Source organism: Pholis gunnellus (assembly GCF_910591455.1).
Source record: "Pholis gunnellus genome assembly, chromosome: 3".
Classification (NCBI taxonomy): domain Eukaryota; kingdom Metazoa; phylum Chordata; class Actinopteri; order Perciformes; family Pholidae; genus Pholis; species Pholis gunnellus.
The window spans coordinates 11,703,142-11,726,950 of record NC_136529.1 but is presented as its reverse complement, the minus strand read 5'-3'; the positions used below and the strand labels follow the sequence as shown (position 1 = coordinate 11,726,950).

General features: G+C 40.2%; 2 protein-coding genes across 2 annotated transcripts in view; one reads left to right on the top strand and one right to left on the bottom strand.

Annotated features, from left to right (window-relative positions):
* The window catches only part of syn2b (synapsin IIb), a gene marked incomplete at both ends in the record, with an annotated part of 67,855 nt that overhangs the window by 12,479 nt on the left and 31,567 nt on the right, over positions 1-23,809 (bottom strand). Inside the window, 4 exons of the mRNA XM_079184159.1 lie at positions 11,549-11,638; positions 11,950-12,106; positions 16,920-17,011; positions 18,673-18,730. Coding sequence (XP_079040285.1) covers positions 11,549-11,638; positions 11,950-12,106; positions 16,920-17,011; positions 18,673-18,730 — 397 coding nt within the window. The remainder of the gene's footprint in view (positions 1-11,548; positions 11,639-11,949; positions 12,107-16,919; positions 17,012-18,672; positions 18,731-23,809) is intronic.
* LOC306714207 (metalloproteinase inhibitor 4-like) lies at positions 583-9,105 on the top strand (the record flags this gene model as incomplete). Its single annotated transcript, XM_079184171.1, has 5 exons — positions 583-721; positions 7,442-7,539; positions 7,949-8,063; positions 8,501-8,625; positions 8,950-9,105. 5 exons carry the CDS (start codon positions 583-585, stop codon positions 9,103-9,105), a joined length of 633 nt encoding a protein of 210 aa, XP_079040297.1.

Here is a 23,809-nt window from a genome sequence, read left to right as displayed (position 1 = left end):
GATGAACACTAGTCTAATTTATAAATGCTTGACAAACCCGTCCAACAATACTTCATTAATCCGTCATCATTTTCATGACTAACCCACGACAGCCAATGGGAGAAGAGGGAGGACATCAAAAGAGGGTGCAAGAGGCGAAGGATGGTAGCTTTTTTTCTCCTGCGTTTGAGGAGGCTGTCCCTAAATTGTTGAGTACATAAGAGGCTCCCTGTGTGCGACCCTCTCAGCATTCAAGACCAGAGTGTGAGGGGATCCAACTATTGTAAGTTTCTCTGTGTGTTGTCTACAGAGAGGGAGAGAGGGTGACAGAGAGAGGGAGAGAGAGAGAGAGACAGAGAGCAGTGGCAGCCTTCCCTTCAACCCAAGCAATTTTCTCCAGCTCAAAATTCAGAGGTGTACTTTGAACTTTAAACATTTTTATCCACAGCTGCCTTTCAGCTCATCTCACTACTTCGACTCTACTGTCTTATCCTTCCCCACGTTGCTGCCCGATTTACTTTTCCCGTGGAACTTAACAGGATCAGAAGAGGTTTGCCGAGCGTTCATCGAGCGGCGGAGCGGTCAGAGGCAGCCAGAGTCATCATGACCATGTCCCAGGAGCGGAGTGCGTGTCTGGGGCTCTGGGTGCTCCTTTTGCTCGGTGCAGGCATGGAGGAAGTCGTGGAGGGATGTAGCTGCCACCCAGCACACCCACAGCAGCTATTCTGCAGCGCTGAGATCGGTGAGTTAATAACGGCAGACCCATTTAGCGTCTGTTTGCTCAGATAAGAGTTATATAAGAACATATAAAAGCTCCTGCGTTTAATTATGGTGGGATAACTAAAAAGTGAGTGTACGGTTTTAAAATGCAAGGAATGACTCTCCTTCATAACTGACTGATTGATGATTTGGCATTTTGATCGTCTTGATTGGATTTTCACAAATTCAAATTCACAGTTAAAACCTCCTGCGACAAGAACTAATCAATAAGGCCTCTGAGCTTTTTGTGGAATTGAATAGAAAGAAATGTTGATTTATCATTTTGGCTTTTTCCAATGATATTCATGGAAACTATCAGTTTCATGCAGACAATATTGACAGTCTAAGTTATTAAAGCACTATGTAGAATAGCTGGTCTTTCTTTTTTTCTTTTATAGCAAGATGAATACATTTCCAGCCCTGTTGTTATTTGTCAACAGGGCAGCCTGGTATCTGTTTTTTTGTTGTTAAATAATTGAGTCTTCCTTCTTTCTACTGCATAAAAACAAACCCCCCAAAAAAACACAGCGAGCGCCAAGTGGTCCCGGCCTACTTTCTATCTGTCTGTCTGTCCGTTGGGTTGTCTGCCTGTCTCCCTGTCTGACGCCCCCCCATCATCCTTCTTGTCCAAGCAGAGGCCAAAACCAACACTCTGCTCTGACTTTGAGTACTTGGCTCGAGACGGTGGAAAGCTGGAGTATGTGCTTCTGTCAAAGGTTACACACCAGCAGAGGAGAGAGACAGAGAGAAAGAGAAAGTAGACAAAGGAATTGCTTCACGGTATTTTAGTCTTGTTTTTCTAATTGGTCTGTTTCTCCCTTCAGGTTTCGAGTGGGTCAGCTCCCCTCAAAGTAAAATGTGCCTCAAAATAATATTCAGTCTGAAATGGAGCTGAGACCTGTTTCAAAACCGCCATAATGCCAAATTAGATCTGGGTTATGAGATCACATTGAGGGTATTTGGGGCAGTGTTTTTGGGACAGAGTTTTACGTATGAAGTGTGTCATCAAAGAGTGAGATGGAGGACCCATACGATTATTCTATTTTCTCCATCTGAACAATTTGAGGTTTTCAGACAGGCCTGATATTGACATGGTCCCGATGAGTTAGAACAGACAACGACTTTCCAGTCAGATGCTGGTATAGCACTGGGTCCAGTTTTATAATCTTTTGGTCTTTTGTTCTATTTTCTTTCATTGGTCACATAAGAACCCCAAAACAAGACACAAAAGCAGTGCATGCATGTTATTCTCACGTAAATCGTGTGGCTAAGATTAAAAACCAAAGCTATTGAAATGAACACGTTGCAAGTATTGCAGCTCATCAGCAAACGATACATGTTGAACCACTTTTTCTCTTTTTCTGCCCGCACATGGGAGAAGTTTGACCTCAGGGCAGTCTGCCAGAACTATCCTTAGTTTTAGACAACAAACCTACTTGATTGGGTTTAGGAAATAACCATGGTTTGCGTTAAGATTAACCCTTTCTGGCAGAAAGCCCTGGAGATAAACTTCTTCCATGTGCTCCACTGGAGCCAAACAAAATGGATTCCAATGGAACGTTTTCTAATCCCCTCCCCCAATTGTCCAATTAGAGCTTAGCAACTGTATCTAGTTACAGTACGTCTGTCGAGTTTGCATTTCTCCACGTTACAGCGGAGTGAAATGGGATGTGGCGATACTAAGTATCCTGTGAGTGTGGAGGGTTGTGTCTCTGTATTAAATCCTTTCAAAACCAAAGACACAAGAGCAAAAGTGCGAAGAGTGGATCAAACTGTGTGCTTCTGTGCTAAAGTGAGTTGCAAACATTAGCATGTTGGGCTAACTAACTTACCAGCATTGCTTCAAAAGCCGAGCGGCATATCATGAACTGTTACTAGAGTTAAGTCTTCCACCATTATCATTGTAAACTACAGGACCGGAAAGCTTGACAGGCATAGCAGCAGTAACTATAAGGGGCGGGACTTCACAAATGTTCAATTAACCACAGGTTCTTTTGTAATTGGATCCCATTTCCTCGGGGTACGCTCGGGTCTGTGTTTAGTTTTGAATGCATGAGTCCACCTCTGAATGGATACAAGAGTCATTGGTCTCTTTCAGGTAGGATGCAACTTTTTGGAGCCATGAATACCAAATAAGGAAAATCCCTCTCTCACACTAAGTGTATCAAAGAAAACGTTTCATTTGGCGGCATCTGTTGTTACTCTGTCCTGGTTGTTTTCTAAGCATAGGCTGGTGGTGGCCTTTAGTTGACCTGACAGTGCTGTCAGAGGAGATGAGGCCTTTGAATAAAGCTGTACATCTAAGTAATATCCCATCTGGACAAACCTTGGACGATTCCCTGGCCCTGTTTGTGTATTTGAGATTGTGTGCTTGAGTGTGTGTGTGTGTGTGTGTGTGTGTGTGTGTGTGTGTGTGTGTGTGTGTGTGTGTGTGTGTGTTGTGTTAGTTGGACGGAGGCCAAGCCATGCCAACACAGCCTACTCCATCTCTCTCTCTTTCTTTCCCTCTCTCTCCCTACTTCATTTCCATGTCTATAGGCTTGGTCTAATGGTCTGCATACTAACAATATCAGTGTGAAAGCCCACTGACAGTCCAGCTTTGTGAGCATGACAAGGGTGCCGATTCATCAGGGAGGGGGGGAAGTTACTTACTACATCAGTTCTCATGGTACAAGTTTGCAATATTTCTCTTTGGTTATGTAGCTGTGAGGCAGATGCACGGCCACTTTCACTCTGCAGGCGTGCCTGTCCTTGTTCCTGTTCATAACACAGCTGCAGCAACTGAATTGAGAGGGTAACCTAGCCTGGACAGTTCAAAGATGTCTCGGTGGGGGGTAAACATTTCAGGGAATCTGGGCCAAGAGAATCATTTTAGGAAGAGGCAACAAACTTGGAATAAAACGAGTTTGGTTGTTCAGTTATTACATTTAAATTCCACAGTAAATGCCATTTAAATATATCACTGCCCAAAAAATAACAAGTCTGGAAGGTGATCCAACTACTATCTGCTGTAATAGAAAAATGACTGTACTATTCTTGGTTAATTAGCTATAGCAACTTCTGTCCTCTTCCATGTTGCAGTCAAACACAGCCAATGCTCAGACGGCCAACTATTTGATCCTTACACAGAGCACGGTTATGCCGTGGTGTATTACTTACCATTAATAGACGACATAGACCCATTATTCTGCTCTGAAGATTTAAATGGGTCGGCTAATTTGCCAAAGCACTTCATCTACTTTGAGATATGTTTCTGCTTGCCAAAGGAAGTGCAGATGAAAGAGCTGAACTGAACAAAGAGGGCAATAAGATGATAGTCATCATTGGTACAGATGACAGCCTTAGTCAGTGGTGTAATCGTAGTTGAGGAGGGGGTTATGCTGATGACATTGGCCTGTAAAAAGAACACTTACTGCATTTTTTTAAATTATCAATGGTGGAAGTATTCAGATACCCTAAACTTAAACTGAAAGTAAAAATACTTCTTTACAAGTACAGTTAAACTGATAAATCTGCTGGGCTGGTAAATAAGCAAGTATTAGGGTCTGGTTATGTTCATACAGACCTAGTTCTTGTGTTGTGTTGTTCAAGCCCAGCTTACTTTCTAACGTTCACACAGCTGGCCAATCACCATGTGAAGTGAGAGTGAATGGATTCGGAACGTTACAGAAAGCTCGGACACAGCGCCCACTAATCCGTCGTCGAAATGATGCAGGGGGAGGGGGTTTCCGAATATATGTGACAATTCCAACAAGAGTTGTTAGAGAGTAATCTGGCAGCTTTGGCCTATCACAGATCGTATTGGTCCATTTGTCTATAAGTAACAGGGAAGTGAAGTACAAATGCTAAGGATATGTTTGAAGGTAGAAACAATGTCTCCATTACAGACTTTTGTCCAACAGAGACAACAAAATGTTCTGCTTAGTACATTTCTTAGTCACAGTTGTTTATATATACAGGTATATACACACACGCACCTGTGGATTATACTTATGTATTGAGCTCTAATTCTTTGCATGCAGTTATTAGGTCAGTGTGTGCAGGTGTGTTCACAGGAAGGTGTGTCCTTGTGAGGTCAGACCTTGTTAAGTGTATTCTTAGGTATTGTAGAGCATCTATGCACTAACTAGATTTGATATATACTTGTTTCTGACATGCAACAGGTCAGGAGAAAAGTTTCCCGTAACTCTAAATCTAAAGCATAACAAAGTATATATGAGCTAGCGTTTTGTGATCTCCGACGTTCTCTATAAAGGAACAACCTTGGACCAGCTGCTCCCTGTGGGCGCTGCAGTGCTCTCTGATTAAACTACACAATCTCCCATTAACTTTCTGTCTGTACATTTGTTTGTCTTCCTGCCTTTCTATCTGCTAGTGTGTTCTTTTTCTCCTGATCCCATTTCACAGAACACACTGAGCTCCGTGGGGTCGATATGTGATGAGGCGAAAAGCACAAACAAAGGCGGTGGTTTGCGTAGCTGTGTAAGGAGGGGAGCTGGGTCACACTTTGTCTCCCTCTATTATACTGTAGCTTTTCTCTTTCTTTCATGTTACACCAAGGTCACTAGCTTCACTTATCCGTTTCTCCCCTTCCATCTCATTCTGGTTCATCTACAGGGAACCTTTTCTTTCTTTTAGAGAGAATAATGTGGAATAGTAATTATATAGCCACATACTTATATAGGTAATGGGCATTACAGGCAACTTATTGCATGATTGTCATTGATCGGCAGGTCAAACTAAAGATATTTAAGTACATTATATCTATGTCGTTGATCATACACATAATCAACAGTATAATCAATCGTCTTTGCTCAGCCTTACTTACTGTTGGTACACCTGTCAAGCTTCTCACACTACACATAATGCTGTTTGCAATGATAACAGTGGGTAGTCAAATCAGCTATCGGTCTGAGGAAAGGGGCTATGTTTCTGCTCATTGTCTACAATCCGATAAGAAATTTGAGGTACCAGACTGGAGTTGGAGTCGACAGATGACGTGTTCGACCGGATTGTTTTAACAAGTAACCAGTTTACAAGCTAAATTTTAACCGATAAAAACCTTAATTATTGTCGGACGATGTCCGGTGGGTTGCCAGATTACTTTTTGTCCGATGCATTCCGCCTCTTTTGCTCTCACAGACTGTTTACCTGCGTTCAACCAAAGCCTGCATGTGATTGGTTAATACTAGACGGACTACAAACCAAAACCAAAATGCTTCAGATGCCAAAATCTTATCCCGTTGCCTACAGATTCTTCATATGCACGCAGAACTTGTTTATAGATAGACAAAAGTAGGTTTACCTTTTCTAGTCCGATGTCTTTTTAATGTTTCTAATGTACTACTTAAACATTTGAAAATGTAATTGAATACTACAGACATGACATTGTGTGTTCTTCTTATATTTCATTGTAGGGCTATACTGTTTAGCTACTCAGCAAATTATTCTTTAATCTTCATATTTACAAACAGCGTGTTTCAATTCTAAAGTTACATGAGAAAAGGCGTTTAGCTTGAGGACTAACCGATGTGTGTTGGCTAATGTAAGTTCGAGCTGCTGGAGTGTTACCTTCCTGAAATACAATAAACAGAGCTGCTAATGTTATCCTCCATAGTAGCTTCCAGGTCTCATTGTGGACGTTTAGTCATGAACGGAGATGAACATGAGTACATACGTCGGGGAGATAACCCCCAATCAGTTTGAAGTATATGACGTTGACTACTACTACTATGCATTGTTGTACTGCAATGCCACTGTTCCTCTTATGTTAGTTAATAGTTAATGCAGCTGTTTGCCATGTTTAGACTGTGTGGGACTTTTTGATAACCTGGGAGAAAGCTATAATAGTCAACTTAATCATGTTTGATTGATGGAGCTACTGCAGTGCTATTAGTTTAAAGGAAATGTTTGACAGTGAAATTAATTTGGCAGTTAACATCATGAGTCATGCAGATGTCTAAAACTGCAGCTCTTATGGGTTTGATGAAATGATTCTGCAGCAATGAAGTCTGTTTGATTTGGCACAGTTTGAACTGCATGTTGTGGTCTTTGAGAGTCACACGTGCAACATTAATAACATTTAAAGTGGAATGAGTGTTTTGTCTCTAAATAAGAGGTTGTAAAATCTTTACTGCACCTTCCTGTTGAGAACCACAGACCAATTACCCTGCTGTCTTACCCTTCTACTTGATTTACAGTACGGGATAAAATAACTTCAACTCACCTCTGTGCCAGACATGGTTTTGGTCTGAGTAAAAGTGTGTGTGTGTTGTATATACTGTATACATAAATGTGTGTTTGTGAGCGTGTGTGTGGAGTCGGCTAATGGGAGTGTGCAAGCAGAAAGCTACTTGATATTCCATGTGGGTTTTGATTTCCCTCCCAGAGGAGAGGAGGCACACATCCTCTATCACTACTGAGGGGGACTGCTACACTGTCTGTGAGGAGAGAAAGACGAGTGACAAGCAAAATGACAGAAAAGGAGGGAGGAGGGGGGTTAGAAAGAAAAAAGCATCTAGGCAATTTGTCCATCTAATAACGAGAGTGAAGGAAAAACGTATATGTAGAAATATGCAGAATTCAGGATGCTTTCCATTGTCTCTGGCATGTAAATCACATTCTTATCTTGCCTCCTGCATGTATTTGGCATTTCAATTCATCTAAGTCCTCCTGTATTTCTGCTATTTCCCTTTCCTGACAGTGATCAGGGCAAAGATCTCCGGGGAGAAGATTGTGTCGCTTAGCAACAGCTCCTCACCTTACATGAAGATGATCCAATATGAGATCAAAATGATCAAGGTGAGATCTCTGAATACAGCAGTAACAGCTGCTGTTGGCGCAGACATACATCATTTGTTATTGTCCATGCTGCTGTGAGTAGCTGTGTGATTAATGTGATTACTGGCTACATCGTCTTCCAGGAAAAGTAAACACATTCTGATTGGTCTATGGTTGACGACATTCAAACACACAGAAACAAGCCGAGTTCAATCTCAATCTCCACTCGACCGTATGGTGTTACTAACGAATACTGAGCAGTAGTGTCTGTGGTCATTCTTTATTTACAGACAGTGTCATTTCTACATTGTGGACTTGAATTCACATCTGTTTGATTACTAAGGAATTAAGAACCACTATGCTACATTTATATAGTGCATTCATGTATATTAGGCCAGTCTTATACCTTCCCCTTTTCCTCTGTGTCCAGATGTTCAAGGGTTTTGACAAGGCCAAGGACATCCAGTACGTGTACACTCCCGTCTTCTCCTCACTGTGTGGAGTCAAACTGGACTCCAACAATAAAGCAGGGTACTTGCTCTCAGGTACAGTAACGTTTGTGTATTGCACTTTTAGGTGGAAAGAGAAACATGGGAACATGGGAAACATGTGGATTCACTTGCTATTCTGCCAAGAGTTGGATGAGAAGATTGATATGATTTTAATGTCTGTACGGTAAATATGAGGCTACAGTCGGTTAGCTTAGCTTAGCATAAAGACCAAGGCTAGCTTTTCCCGCTTTGTCAAAAGGTTTGCAAAGCTCAGATAACCGTACGGATATGAGAGTGGTATCCATCTTCTAATGTAACTCTTGGCAAGACGGCAACTGTATGTGTATTTCTGAAAGTGTCTTTTAAAAAGCAAGCGTTGTAAACATCGTACAATGGCCACGTACGGTAGGCTTTTTAATACAGCAACATAACATAACTTGCTGTGTGCTAGATGACATTTTCAATGGCAGTGTTGTGATGTCGCTAAACAGGAAGTATGTGGAGTGATGGGAGAATTTCTATTGGCCAATGCGACCTAGTAGAGTCCTGGGACAACTTATCACTGTCACAGAAGAAGAATCTCAACTACAGATACCAGATGGGCTGTGAATGCAGAGTGAGTAAGGACTGTTTGTTCTCTATTCATACATATTTATCCTTGTCCCACTCATCTATCTGTCTTAGAGAAAACAAAGCAACAAGGTCACTTTTCCTCATCTCTTACTCTGGCTCAAACTTTCTTTTCATTTCAGTACAAAACACTCTCAAGTGTGTTGTGAGCTCTTTTTCCAATAAACAGTTGCTCATAGTATCATGTGTCTACAGAGATGCTTCAGTTTCCTTACAAATACCACCAAAACACAAGTCACAGGGAAGGCCAACTTCAGGAACAAACACTGAGATGAGTGAACGTATGACTCAAAAACTCTTGTATCCACAGATCAACACCTGTTACACAGTCCCATGTGCGTCTACAGGAGAAAACGAGTGCTTGTGGACTGACTGGTTGCTGGATAACAGCCTAAATGGGGAGCAGGCTCGGCAGTACGCCTGTATCCGCCGTTCTGACACAACCTGTAGCTGGTACCGGGGGTGACCGCCACCTGAGAAAGACTTCCTGGACATGGCTGACCCATGACTTGTAACTAATTGTACTCCATTTCACTCCTGCAAAATCCTGAGAAACACTTCCTGCTTTGGCTTATGTAGCTCAAATGGCACGCAAAGTAGCAACTGATTTCATTGAAAAATTGGCTGAATTTGACAGTTGAGGAAGTTTAACCCAACGCTGAGCTTCTGTTTGCAGAGTTCACTTGGTTGCTACAGCAATGCTAAATCTTTTTAAACTGCAGGGGCTTTCAACATTCCTCTGACTCATTTTCTCGCTCTCACACATTCCACTTCACTTGCTGTTAGAATAGCAGCAGACCATCCAATGTAAATTATTCACCCCAGGGTGAATTCTTTTCTTCATTTCTGATGACCGGATGGTAAATGCATAACCTTGACAGATACTGAAGACCTCATATTTGTTCATGCATAACTCACAAAAGGTTATGTAACCATTTGGGTTGTGCATTTACTGAAAGTATAAGGAAGTTGGACATTTACTGTAAAACAATATGAGGAAAATAGTAGAAAAAAGCTGCCAACTCCTGCCACAGTGCTGCGATGCAAAGTCTACTTTTCACACTGTAAACAAATCTGTGCTACTAAATTTTTGCGGGCAGACTGCAGCGCTGCCAACTTTCCCCACACATTCTGGTGTTGAATTTATACTTTTATATGTGATTTGCTCTTTGCTCTAGATACTGTGCATGTATATATTTACAGTATCTAGAGCAAAGCAACACCAAGCATTAATTATATTTTGACAAAATCTGACACATGAATTATATATGACCATAATTCTTGTACATCTAAATCATCACAGTTTATACTCTCAAATTGCTGAGAATGTAAATATTGTACTTGAGTGAGAATTAACATTTTAAAGGCTAACCAGATTGTGTTTTATAGCATAGAAGTTGTTATCTTTTTATGTGTTTAGTTTCCTTGGTTGAACTCTGTAATATTTTCCGTGCCAAAAATCTAATCCAGCGCTTTAACAACAGCACTGCCACCTGTAGAAGCCACCTCTTCTTTGAGGAAATGATGTAACAGGACACGGTTCAATTCACTGTTTTCAACACGGTAAAAACAGGAAGTGGCTTCTCCTCAATTTTCAAGTTCATGAAAAGATAGCAAAAACTTTGTCACACGACGTTAACCAACAAAATGAGAAATAACTGATATTCATGACAGAGCTATATTTAACGATTTAATTGTTGTTGTATAGGCATTATTTAATATAATGACTCAACATTTATTAAAAGACCCAAATCTGAATTGACCCCTGTCTTGTTACTGGATTACTTCACTGAAGTCATACAGATTAAAATGCATTGTCACCTGAGCCACTATTCAAAGATTATAATAGGGTCACATTCAACAGTAAAATGTTAAATGAATAACTCATAAATAATTGAACTGAAACATACTATATTAAAATATGTTAATCACATTTAGACTTTCATGATATGATATGATATGCATAATAAATGTATGGCTTTGGTGAAGCGTTATCAAACAATTTCATGTTTGTTTTATACTGAAAGAATTGTTTGGGTTTGTATTTATGTCTCTGTTTCTGTCTATATAGAGTTTTCTATTTCCATGTACCAAAAAATATTGTATATAAAATGTCTCAATGGAATAGTGTGGCACTGACTCTTCTTTTCTCTCTTCAGTAAACAAAATGTTAGAAAAAAAGTCTCTTAACAGCACTTCAATGACGGCTGGAGGTGAAGCTTTTCAAAGGGTCACTGCTGTTGCAGAATATCTCCAACAAGCCAGTAATGAAAAAAACACTCTGGTACCTACAGAGCAAAGTATACATACATAGCTTATACTTTACCTCTATAATTTACCTCATAATCACTCTCGTGAATATAGTAAATAAAATGCATGAACGAAATAAACAAGATCCCCTTTCTCACTCGTGTAATATAACATTAACATACTATATTTTATATTTGTCTTATTTTGTAATCTTTCTGTTTGTGTAAAAAATTACCTCAGGGCATTTCAGACATTAAAACATGGAAGTACCACATGTTAATCACAATGAATTGAATTTAGGGATTTGGGGCTTCAGCAGTAGCTATAGCAGTGTGAAGAATTCTCAGAAAGGTATCATGACTTGTGCTTTTACTCTTTAATGCATGAGCTCAGCTTTGTGGTAAACATTTTACTTTACTTCACTTTTAATGTGAAAGTGTTTATGCTAAAAGATAAAAGGATTTGTTGTTTTGTTTTACCGGGGATATCCTAAATTCTGCATCTCCTGCGATCTCACTGCCCTGAGACAAATAGTCAAACTACTCAAAACACAAAATATACTGTAAATGTCTAAATCTCAAGATCATTAATGGAGACATTTTGTCATTTGTTGAGAAGCTGGGGTTTCGGAGTTGTGAGCTACAAAGTGTAAATCTTACCATGTCTCTGTAGTTGGGGTAGAACGTCTGATCAATGAGAGGGATCTTATCTGAACCTAACTTCTTCTGATTACTGATCAGCTGGGAAAACTGGTGGAAAAGAGGACAATGGAGAAAGAGAAAGTTAACTGCAATGTTAAAACAGGTCATTGATTAAGTGTCATGTATTTCAACAGTAATACAGTAAAGAACAGTTACAATATTTGCATAGTAATAAACAATGCTCGGCAGCACAAAAAGTCACCAAAAACAAATCCTTAAAATTATCTTAGTTAGAATTTAGAGCAGCCAGCTCCATTAAAAACATCGTTCCACATCTGTGTGTCCTCATGTACACTACAGGTAATAAAATACTTTGTAGGTTGTTGCAGGTGTGAATGAGTTGTGCTGAAGCTGCTTACAGCCCAAGGTTTGTCGCAGAGGTTGTAGATGGAGTCCAGAGAGTTGACTGAGGGGACGCCCGCATACTGCAGACCGATGATCAAGTTCCTAAAATCCTCGTTCTGGGCCATGCTGAAGGCGTGCTGGCGCACCAAGACGAAGTCGGGCTTGAAAGACCTGGTGTGAGAGCAGCAGAGGGAATAAAGAAGAAACACAGAAGGTTGAAACAGATGCACATTCCTACTTTTACTGTATATCACTTAAATTAGTATTTCCCCACATAGCCTGTGTTAATAGAATAATAATCCAAAACCAAATCCATTGTTGGATGCAGATGCCACTGACCTGCATTTATGCATGTAAGAAAGAGAAGGGATGGCATTAAATAAAGGTCATGGTCGAGAGGAAAACCCCACAAAGCCACAAGTGAAAGGTAGTACATTTGTTTTCCACTGAGGATACTGTGGCAGTAATAGAATAAGTCGGTCTAACCACATCAATGACTCAAATTGGACTAAGAAAGAAAGACAACAGAGCGTCTCTCATCTCAGAATAGATCATAATCTGTGAGGGATTCTTACTAAGCTCTCTGTTTAGGATTACTAAATAAAACTGAAGAGGATCTTTGTTTTTTCTGGCTCACTAAACACATGAAGCAGTTTGATGATAAATGAAGCCTGACGAGGGTGATTGATGTTACACTTATTTTCACATTATCTAAATAATAGGGCTTTATCAAATATACAATTTCACAAGCATCACTTTATCAGTGGAATTGAATGAATGACATGAATAGTGTCATTGATAAAAAGAAATGTAATTAAGAAGAGTAACCTGCACGTTTTTTGCTAACAGAGAACAGATGACCATCATGAGAGTGTATTCAGAAGTAGTCTGTTAATGATACATTCACACTTCTCCTCTACATGATAGTAGGCTACATTAGGACACTGTCCTTACAAGAACAATGAGCGCATCGGTCATTTCATTAAGTACCCCCAAAACAACATGTTCAGATTCAAGTGACTAAGCCCTCCAGCAGCCCCAGTAATAAAGGCGGCAGCAACGCAGGAAGTGAGGTGACGCCGATATAAAGCGACAAAGTCTGCATAGGGAGGAAGGCGGAACGGACGAGTCAACAAGACTCAAGAGACAGTTATTCATTCCTCCCCTAATCTTAAAGTCCCAGCGAAATGGAAGTTAGAGCGTCTTTAGCTTCTGTACTCTCATGTGAAATGGAATATTTGAGTGGTGTACACTTACAAGAGGGATTTAAATCAAATCCTTCACATTTGATTGGGCGGTTAAGAATGTGTGATTTTGATATAAAAGTTGGAAATAAATAAGAATTAGCATTTATTCTTGAATATATTGTTGAACAGGTGTATGTGATCTAAAAAGGGCATTTTTCATTTCATCTTAACTCAGTTGAACCCAAACCACAATGTTTCCCTATAATCAAGTCGTTTTTGCGCCTAAACCTCTCCAAATCTTAACTATAGCATTTTTTAACAGTTATTTGTAACAGTTTTGGAGACAACTGATGTCAGATTAGAAAACGCTTCTATGTGTTGTTCTAGAGAGCACAGGCAAAAAAATGTATCTTAATACGGATACTTTTTAATAATAAAAAGTATCTGTATTTAAGATGATTCTGGCCACGGTATGAGATTGAAACTACATCTTGTGGTATTGCCCATCCCTAGCTGGGCTTGGAACTGGCTGGGGAGGAAGTTGTGTGAACCTCCCACACACATTTTGCCCTCCTGGTGAAATGATCTGCTGGTGACGTGTGTGTGTCTGCAGAACTCCCCAGGACAAAGGTGGAGTTAACAGTGTCGAGCACTGCAGTGCAGAGAATCTGGCATTCAAAACTTGATAGAAAATGGAGGATGAATTCACACAGTGAATAGAAAACAAATGCTAAATGGCTGACAATAATGGGTTCCAAGTTTTGGGGTTTTATAATCTATGTTTTACTTTAAACTTTATCAGTCTCGATAGCAAAACACTGAAACCAACAGCTCTAGAGCTCACAGACACAATCAGTGTCCAGCAGATTAAGGGCAAAAACAATATTCAGTGCAGTCCAGCTCAGTGCAAGTTTGATGATGATAGGGCGTGACTCCTGTTATTTTTCCTTTTGTCCCTGAATGTGTGTGTGAGAGAGAGAGAATGTGAGGAGGGGTGAGAGAAAAGAGACAGAGAGGAAAAATGCAGAGTAAAAGAGATGTAGAGAGGAGTGAGAGAACAGACAGAGTGAGAAAACTCTGGCACAGTGTGACCACCACCAGCTCTTCCTGCACCGAGAATACTAATCAGACTCTTCAAGAAACTGAAAAAGAGACACAGCAATTGACTGTAATCGCATCATTGCTGACAGTAGGCTGTAAAGATCAACATGGCCAATACTCACAATTGTAATACCCTGAATCGGTGTTGCCAGCAGGGCAACGAACATCCGAATAAGCTTTCACCTTGGATTTTTTAACATGCATATTGCATTTTTGATGCAACGAAATATGAAACAGGACTAAGCGTTTGCAGCCATGCTGGTAGCTTTGTGAGGCTTTAGACACATCGGCGCTTTTAGCTAAATGCTAACAACAGCCTGCTAAAAAGGTGTTATGTTCACCATCTTAGTTTTAAATGTTAGCATGCTAACGTGAGCTAATTAGCACTAAACAGAAGGTACAACTGAGGCTGATGTCAATCAGTTTTGCAGGTATTTGGTCATAAATTAAAGTATTGGAGCGGCTGATGATGATGATGCGTTCGCAAAGCTAACACAAACTCCTCTGTGCCATATACACCGTAATCCCACATACACCGTCCTGCTGCCTAAAAACTCACTAGCATGAGAAGAAAATCGTCACCAACAAAGGCACCATTTACTCTCGTTTGAATAACGTTTGCAAAAAACGACAGTGCTCAGCTGTTTTACAGAAATGATTTAGCTTTTAAAAGAATTAACAAATATACTATGCTGTATATTAATTTCTAAAGATTTATGTTTTCTGTGGGAATAAAAGGGCTGAGCTACAGACAGGACAGGGTAGTGCTGAGAGAGAGCCTAAAACATTTGGATTTGGTTTGGATTTCATTATGGGATTTTAGTTAAAAATAGAATAACAACAGACTTATCTTTTAAATTACTTAAAATGGTTTGGTTTGTTGATGATTCACAACATAATCTCCTTTACAGGAAATCTGCTGACTGTTCAGGCTCCAACTGCAACTTTAACAATAACGTTTTATATTTACACTGTTTTACATTGTTTCAACACGTTTTTACTCAATATTTGATCTTCAATTGTTCTTGAGTTAAAAAAAAAGAGAGGAGTGAAGCTGAGGATCGCGTAGTGACATTTTAAAATCTGGAAAACATTACATCTTCTTTGGGGTGAGAGTTACTTAGCAACACACAGACAGAGCAGTTAGCAAAATCCCTGCTTTGATCTGACCTGCAATCAACTCAGACCGGCAACAAGACAGACGGACAATTATGTTGTAAACACATACAATTTCTCCACAGCCAGTCCCCGTTTGGGGTGAGACTGACGTCATGATACAACTCCGGAGGTCTACAAGGAGCTGATATGTTGTGAGAGAATAATGCTTCTGTGGACATGACACTGTCAGGACAGGTGAATGTGAATCAGTCTCCCTGAATCCACACCATCTCAGGCAATGGTCGCTGTTTGTGTGTGAAAAGCTCGTAAAGCATAAACACAGGGCGGCGAGGCTGATAATCAGACTGAGGCTGCTGTCTTCATTTCCTGTTGGTTTTGTTGGTTGGTGGGCAGTGGGAGTTGCAGTCTTGCATAATCACTGGCAGTCTTCAGCAGGGACACTGGTATCTGTGTCAGTGTGGTTTGTGGTGTGTGAGTGGGTCTGTGTGATTGTCTGGGTTACGGTACGTTCCCATGTTTGTACTGGGCCGGTCTGTGGGTAAAGACTGCGGTTATACGCCTCTGCCCTTTACAGAGGCTAATCAGAGCTTCCTGTAAACAAGGATCTTCTGTCTGATCTTGCAAAAAAAAAAAGTATTTGGATCATCTTTAAGGGTGCGAGACACCAGATTGGGAACATTTTGATTGCCTCCCAACACGGCGACGCCTGAGCTGGCGGCTTATAGCGAACAGCAGCACTAACGATACAAATAATTGCAATTTATGCTGACAGAGCTAACGGTGTTTACCTGAGGAGGAACCGGAAGGTGGGCCAGCACAACGTATTTTAGCCACCTAAAACAAAGACCGACCTAATGCTTATGCTCTCGCCAAAGCTGCCAGACTCCACACACAATAACACAAACAAACTAACTGATCTAGGCAGCAGTAGGCCAGCAACCCCCGTGTTCTGCGAGGTAAAATTACTGTTTTCTTTAATGGGAGTCTGTTGGCTTTGGCGAGAGCACAGATGGATGCAACAGCTTCAGTTCCCCGTCGGAAATGGCTGTCTCATGGCAAATTAAGCCCAGCGAAAACATTCTTAATATAGTTTTGCTGACGTCCCTGTCCACAGCAGTACATACAGTATAGCTTTGCTCCTGTGCGATCACTCTTGTCTGCTCCTCCAAGCCGGAGGCGTGCTCCCCGTAGGTATAAGTAATAATACACTGACTGTGAATAAGTACCTCATACAACCTCACCTCAAACAACCCGAACAAATAAATGTCATATATTGCTGCTTTAATTGATGCATAGATCAGGTTTTATTTCTTGGTTGTATTTGGGGGATTGTAGGTCTTTTTTAATTAAGCTCTTAAGAGTAGAACAATTTAAGTAATGTTTGTATATATTATATTTTGGGATTAATCTTATTGTCAAAGTCAGGATAATCGTTAGAGTTAAATGTAGGTTTGGAATTAGGATTTGGGGTTTGGGAAGAAGGATTTGACTAGACTTGACAAAATGAACACAGCTTGTTCTTCTCATAAATCACAGAAGAAGTGATGAGTGAGGGTGTATCTGTATGTGGTGCTGACCTGACCACTTTGGTCCCGCTCCTGATGACCTGCATGTCCACGTTACAGGTTCCATTTGAATGTGAGATGAGGTTCACCTCAGAGAACTCAGCCTACGAGGATGGAAAGAGGACACAAGTTTCATTAGCTGTACATATTAAGTCGTGTAGAAGTGATGAAATACACATGAATGGTAAATGTTGCATAATAATATGTGTCAATTCTGCAATGGTTCCCAGTGCTTTAAATAAATAGCTGTAGAATCTCATCTACAAGAAGAAGAATATCAGATGATTACATTCTTAATAGTTAAGTTCATTGTGCAAGAAAGAAAGTTGTGGTATCTTAAGTCTAATCCATAAGTACAGTTATTTTCATACCTATTGGGATATACACACATGTATATTATTGTATGCATCAGTTATTCTTGCAAAAGAATGCAGGTGTGCTTGCTTTTTGGTGTGGTTGCACACATAGTGAGGATTTCTCTGTGACTCACAGCTGTCGCCTCCTGTCTCCTCTTGTGTGTATTTTTGTTTCTGTGGTCAGGCTTGAGGTTCTAACTTCACTGTCAACATCTATTAGGAGTGAAACTGTATGGTGTGCAACCCCAGAGAGTATTCATCTCAGATGCAGTAACCAAGTATTGCAAAATCAAAATGGAAAATGGTTTGCTTAAGGGTGGTTTAACCAATATGAAACCAAAAGGTCACATACTAGTATATGACATGTATAATAAGTATGTTGCGTAACAACAGCAACTGGCGTAATTTCACGCAAGTACTGGTGGTTTTAAACGTGTGGTTATACTTTTTTAAACGCATAAACACACACGTCACAAAAGTATTTTGTGCTGTGGATGACAAGTGCAAAGTGTCGGCGCAGACAGGGTTGCAAACCACTGTAACACAGATTTCTGGACGATATTATATTTTTTGCAAATATTTGTGTTGATTACAAGACTACGATAGAGGTCTACAGCCATGGTGGCGGCTCTCATGTGCTTTCAGCTAAATGCTAGAATTAGCATGCTAATATGCTCACATCGACAATGCTAGCATGTTGATGTTCCGAAGGTAATATTACCAGGAGCTGTTAGCATGCTGACATTTGCTAATTAGTCTGAAACAAAGTACACCTGAGACTGATGGGAACATGATTAATTCAGATAAACAGATTGACTTTATCGTCCACCGCAGTACACATTTGTCTTTAGCTTCTCCGAGTACAGCAAAGGTACATAAAATACACATAACACAAGACATCAATAAAACATACAAATATACAGTACACAATGCTGGTATTTGTCCATAAACCAAAGTATTAAGCAAATGTTGACTTGATGATGATGCTAGAAAACAAACGTCAGAGAAAAATTAAAGTTTTAACTCAACTTTAGCCTCTAGAGGCCTATAATATCTGTAGCACATTTTATGACAATTCATCCAGAAGTCAAAAGACATTTCAATCAAAACGATAAATGTAAATCTAATGCTGGAGTTAGAAGAAACGTCAGGAATTCACTGGAGTCATCAGGATGCATCCTCCGGGGACCATGAATGTCTGTAATAACTTTCTGCCATCCTATCTGGCAGATGTTGAGATATTTCACTGAATAACTTAAAGATACAAGTGAGGAGTTCACTGAAGTCCACAGGATTGAAAAATGTATTCGTAAATATGGCGTCAGTTGACTTTCATCCCTGTCCAGCTCCCCCTCAACCTTAAATAAATGATCCTACAGCATCATAGGTCTATAAAATCAATACGATACCTGCTCAACTTTGATGTCATAGTCTCCAAGGACCTTCTTTCCCCGAAACACTTTGGCCCTGGAAGAGAAGAGAAGGCATTTAGTTTGCTGTTGTACACTCTATGCTGCCCTCTACTGGACACAACATGTGGAACAAATGAGAGGGAGAAAATGGACGCCTTTTTTTATTAATGGCCAAACTTTCTCAGCTATAGAAAAACGTTTATTCTAATGAGCTTTTTGACCTGCTGCTGATCAGTTTGGCCATACCAAAACTGCAGTTAATGTCATCTCAATGGCTGGTAACATTAAATTCAGATTAGAATCGCGCTGCAATATTAAGTGTCGTCTTGCCATTTGAATGATGAATGTATCCAATAACGGTGTTGTCTGATATTGACTTATTAATATCTTGGCTGCTCAAGAGTGATGTAGAAATGGATTACAAGCACAAACACATGCATGCACACACACACACACACACACACACACACACACACACACACACACACACACACACAAGCAGGCAGATGGAGAGCAGAAAGACAAAGACAGACCGACAGGGAGAATGAGTCAAGCAGAGAGGCACAGGCTGCCAGCCAACACACAAAACACTGTAAATGGATCGCAGATGGTTTGCAATGCGTCCATCACCATCCCATACACTGAAGCTTAGTAAAGCAATAACCAAGAGCATGCACGGGAAAGAGATTATATGTTTATGAAGTCCTGTATATGTTTGAAGTAAAAACAGTGATAACTTTACAGCGTCTAATTGTCAAGGACCTTTTTCTTCTTCAACAGGTCCCTGAACCCTCCTTGAATCCGCCATTAATATCATGTATCCCCTCCATACAGTAAGCCATTTTATACACCAGTTTATGTTCCATAATACGACGTTAAATCAAATTCCATGTGCCCTCATGGTGCCTGTCTCTGTCATCAATTAAAAATGTATGCGAGATTCCTTCCATATCACCACACAGGACCTTGTGTGGTGCAGCACGAGGGCATCTGCCTCGTGTCTGGTTCATTAGGACCGGACCATCTGTGAGAGAAACACTCCGAGGGTATGATGCCCCAACTTCCACCATCAATAGCCACGCCAGCAAAAATTGGTGACCATAAAATAACGGATATATTTCCTTCTTCTGTCCCGCTGAAAGGTGAAATTCCGTCAATGTCTGTGTGTGTATTTTTTCAGAACGGGCAGCTGCTGGAACACACTGCAATGTTGCCGCAATGATGAAGCCCGATCATTATTATTAAAAACAAACAGCACACACCAAAACACATCATCCCTCTGACTGAAAAATGCTATTATTCTCCGCAGCTTTTAATTGAAAAGTTACGTTGCGGTTTATCATAGGGATGTATTTAAAAGTCTCTCATCTCATTGCCACTGAACGGGCCAAAAGAGGCTCGTCATCCAGCATGTGTTCAGTATCTGCAGTGCACAATGCAAAACAGTACACAACGACATGGGATGTCAGATGAGCGCAGTAATGGACAATTATCGTGAGGCTGCTGATGTAGCCTCCCTTATTAAATTCCATTAAGCAGCATAATGCAGCTGCCGCATAGCAAAACACACCACGTGCAAATATGACTCTTTGCAACAGAGCAGCAAGTGAATGCCTGAGAGACGTCGTTTATGGGACGCACATGCTTGTAAGTAAGAAAGACAAAGCACACAACCGTTATATTCAATTTTGTGGTGTGACAAATGTTTGATTTTGCAAACTTCTGCAGAATGCATTCGTGCTTTACGACTTCATTACTCATTTATTTGGCCACTTTGAGGGGGGGAGCATGACAAGCTGTAAACACAACCGACATGTTATCGCCATACAAAGACCATACAAAAGTGAAAGGAATTGTCTATTAAACAACATTCTTAATATAAAAATACAGTCTATTGCAGCTTTACCATACATTTCAAGAACATTGCATTGACCTGCAGAGCACAGCGCTTCACATAACATTGAATTGAATTTACTGAAGACAAAACACTGAATACAATTTACAAACAGCGAATCCAACAGTCTGTTACGTATAATCTATTATTACCTATAAACTATTATCTTGTTTGATCAGTATAGGATCTATTCAGACTGTAGCAGAGACATGTTCAAACCATATAGATCTAGGCCAAAGCATGCCTCACTTTATGACGTTATAAGCAATAAATCTTCTCTGACAGGTCACCCCTGGAGTTTCCTGTATTCAATTTCTAACACCCACTAGCATCTTATAATAAGACTTGAGAACTTCAAGGACTGCAAGTCAGCAATGTTTCCTTCATTCAGGATGATCTGATAAGGAAGACATTCAATATTGTGAACAGTTGACTATAATTAGATTTTTGAACTTTCATTATGGCAAAAAAAGAAAAGAAAATCAAGCAAAAACATTCACTTAAATAAGGAGTTGATACGTCCTCAGAGAAAGACACCCACATGTCATAGTAACTGTGTTACATGTGGTACATCACTTAAAGCATGTTATATAATGCACCAGGAACAAAAGACTACGTCACATGTTTTCTGTGTAATTCCCTCTAAAATAAATGAGTTTTAGAATAATGACAATAATTACAAATACTGTAAATTCAAATTGAAATCTCTTTAATTTATGAGACACATTCAAGGATTGGAGATGGTTGAAGTTTTGGGGATGAGAAATCCTAACGTGCATGTAATTATCTAGGGATAATGATTCCGTGAATCTCTATGTTTTGCCTGTAAAAGCTGCAGGTTTGAGGAGTTAATAACGAAGCTGCCACTGAATAACAACAGAACCAAAGGCTCAGTGCTGAGCTAAATCCATCAGCTGAGCTCTGTTGACTGACTCCATTTTCTTCTCCGGGTCATTCGATGTGATCCCATTTTCATTATTGATCTGTGGAGTCCAAGAGTCTGAGAGACAGCCACATAGTCCGGCAAAATTAAGCCTTTCAAATCAATGCATGGTAATGACAGAAAGAAAGAGACGCAGAAAGTATAATGTCAAAGAGAGAGAGAGAGAGAGAGATTAAATTATGAAGATATTACATTCTTGATTTGAAGTTTTTGCAGATAAATTAACTCAGCACATCATCATGTTTGCGCAATGATTTATGCTCATTTGGTTCCACCATTTCCTCTGTTCCCAAAGACTCTACAAGAACATAACTCTCCTTAAATACACATGGATGCTTTAGTGCTAAAGGTGTCATCAAACGGTCAGGAGATCCTCCCAAAGCAGTGTTTCACATGTACCTGTATCATATGGTGAGTCACAGCCGACAAGAATAGACACCATAATCAGGGCCGAACTGAGTCTGCTGCACATTAAAGCATGATACATATCACATTATGACCATTGACGTTAATTCTGTTTTATTACATTTTATTGTCCCACATGCATTGGTCTCAAGTTGATGAATTTCAATTTTTTTAAACTATTTTTCTCGACACTTGTACTGTCTTATTTTTGTCTGATCATGTCCTCTGTGTAGCACTCTGAATGGCACTGGCCTGTACGGAAGGCGCTATAAATGATTGATTGATCAGACTCTAGTAACAGCATGTTGACATAGTTGTCTTGTCAATATGAGGAGAATCAAAAGGCAAGATTTAAGAAATGAAGGAATAAAGCACAGCGGCATTTGCAGACTATCTATAACTGACTTGATAAAAACAAAACGGTCACTATAATTAGAGCACATTTGAGCTCCAGTGTTAGAGTCCGATTGGTTCAAAACGCTCACATAACCCAGAATGCTTTCTCAAAAACCAATACAAACTTAGAACTACCGTACTACTGTATGCCTCCGCCAACCAGATATGTTGCAGTTTACATCCATATCTGTCCAAAACGTCACCATTTCACATTCTTATCCTGTTGGATATTTGTGTGATATTGATGACTAGCTTATGAATTCTTGAGTTATGGCCAAACATGTGTTTTGTGAGGTCACAGTGACACTTCAGCCTTGAGTCCAGGGAGGCGTTTGAGTCAACTTTTGAGTCAAATTTGAGTCAAGAATGGACCGCAGGTACTGACGGAAGGACGGAGAGTCGGACGACCCGTGCAGAGGCATACAATGGACCCTCCTCCTGTTGTAGCACACGGCCCTGGCAAGGCAAGGCTGTACACGTCCAGGCCTTCTCACCACTTGACCCACAAGTGCAGTGCAAATTGTGTGAAACAATTCTCTGACTATTGGGGTGAAAGGGCAAAAAGAAAAGATTGAGAACAATCCTCTCAGCTCTAGTGTGGTGGGAGACAGCAGGAGTGTAATTGTTTGGCTAGCCGGCAATGTAGGGGCATGAACATAGGAATACAGTGGGAGGAATAACACAGGGGCAGAGGACAGGGCTGGCTGTGGACCAACAACTCAGTCTCTGTGGAGACTTTCTGACAGCATGCTCTTACTGTGCGTTCTTCAAGGCATCCCTGTTGTTGAATGCCATAGGTAGTGGTGGCAGAAGTGAGTATGGCAGAACTGCAGTTCAGAAATACCTTTAACATTTAACATTTGCTTCAGTAAAAGTACAAAAGTATATTCATCAACGAAAACTTAAAGCACCAAAAGTAAAAGTACTCAATAGGCAGAGATGTCCCATTTCAGAATGCTGCGTATTAGATTATTTGATTATAATAACTGACTGATTAATGTATCATTATGACCAATGTGCAGCTGGTAAAGGTTTGGGGACATTTTATTACATATATACTGCTGTGTAGCATAATCTATAATGACATCTCAGATTATATTTGCTGATCATATTTTGCATTGGGATGCATAATTTGTGGAGTAACTAGCAAAGAAATGTACCAAATAAATCTAGTAAATCAATATTTCTCTCTGAAATGTAATGGAGTAAAAGTATCAAAATAAAGTACAAATATACCTCAAAATTGTACTGATGACAGGGAGGGAGGAAAGCTGAGATGTTTAGATACGGTTAACTTAAGGTTGTAACAGTAAACAGGAACAAAACTACCCAGATAGAATTCAACGAAAAGTCTTTTTTTCACTACATGGCAGGCTTATTTACGTATCACTCTACTGTTCATAATGCATGTTTCCAAAATTGTCCTGACGCTGTGTCGAGACAAGCAGCTATACCTGATGACACCGTAGTAGTTTAGAGAACCGCAGTAAATCGCT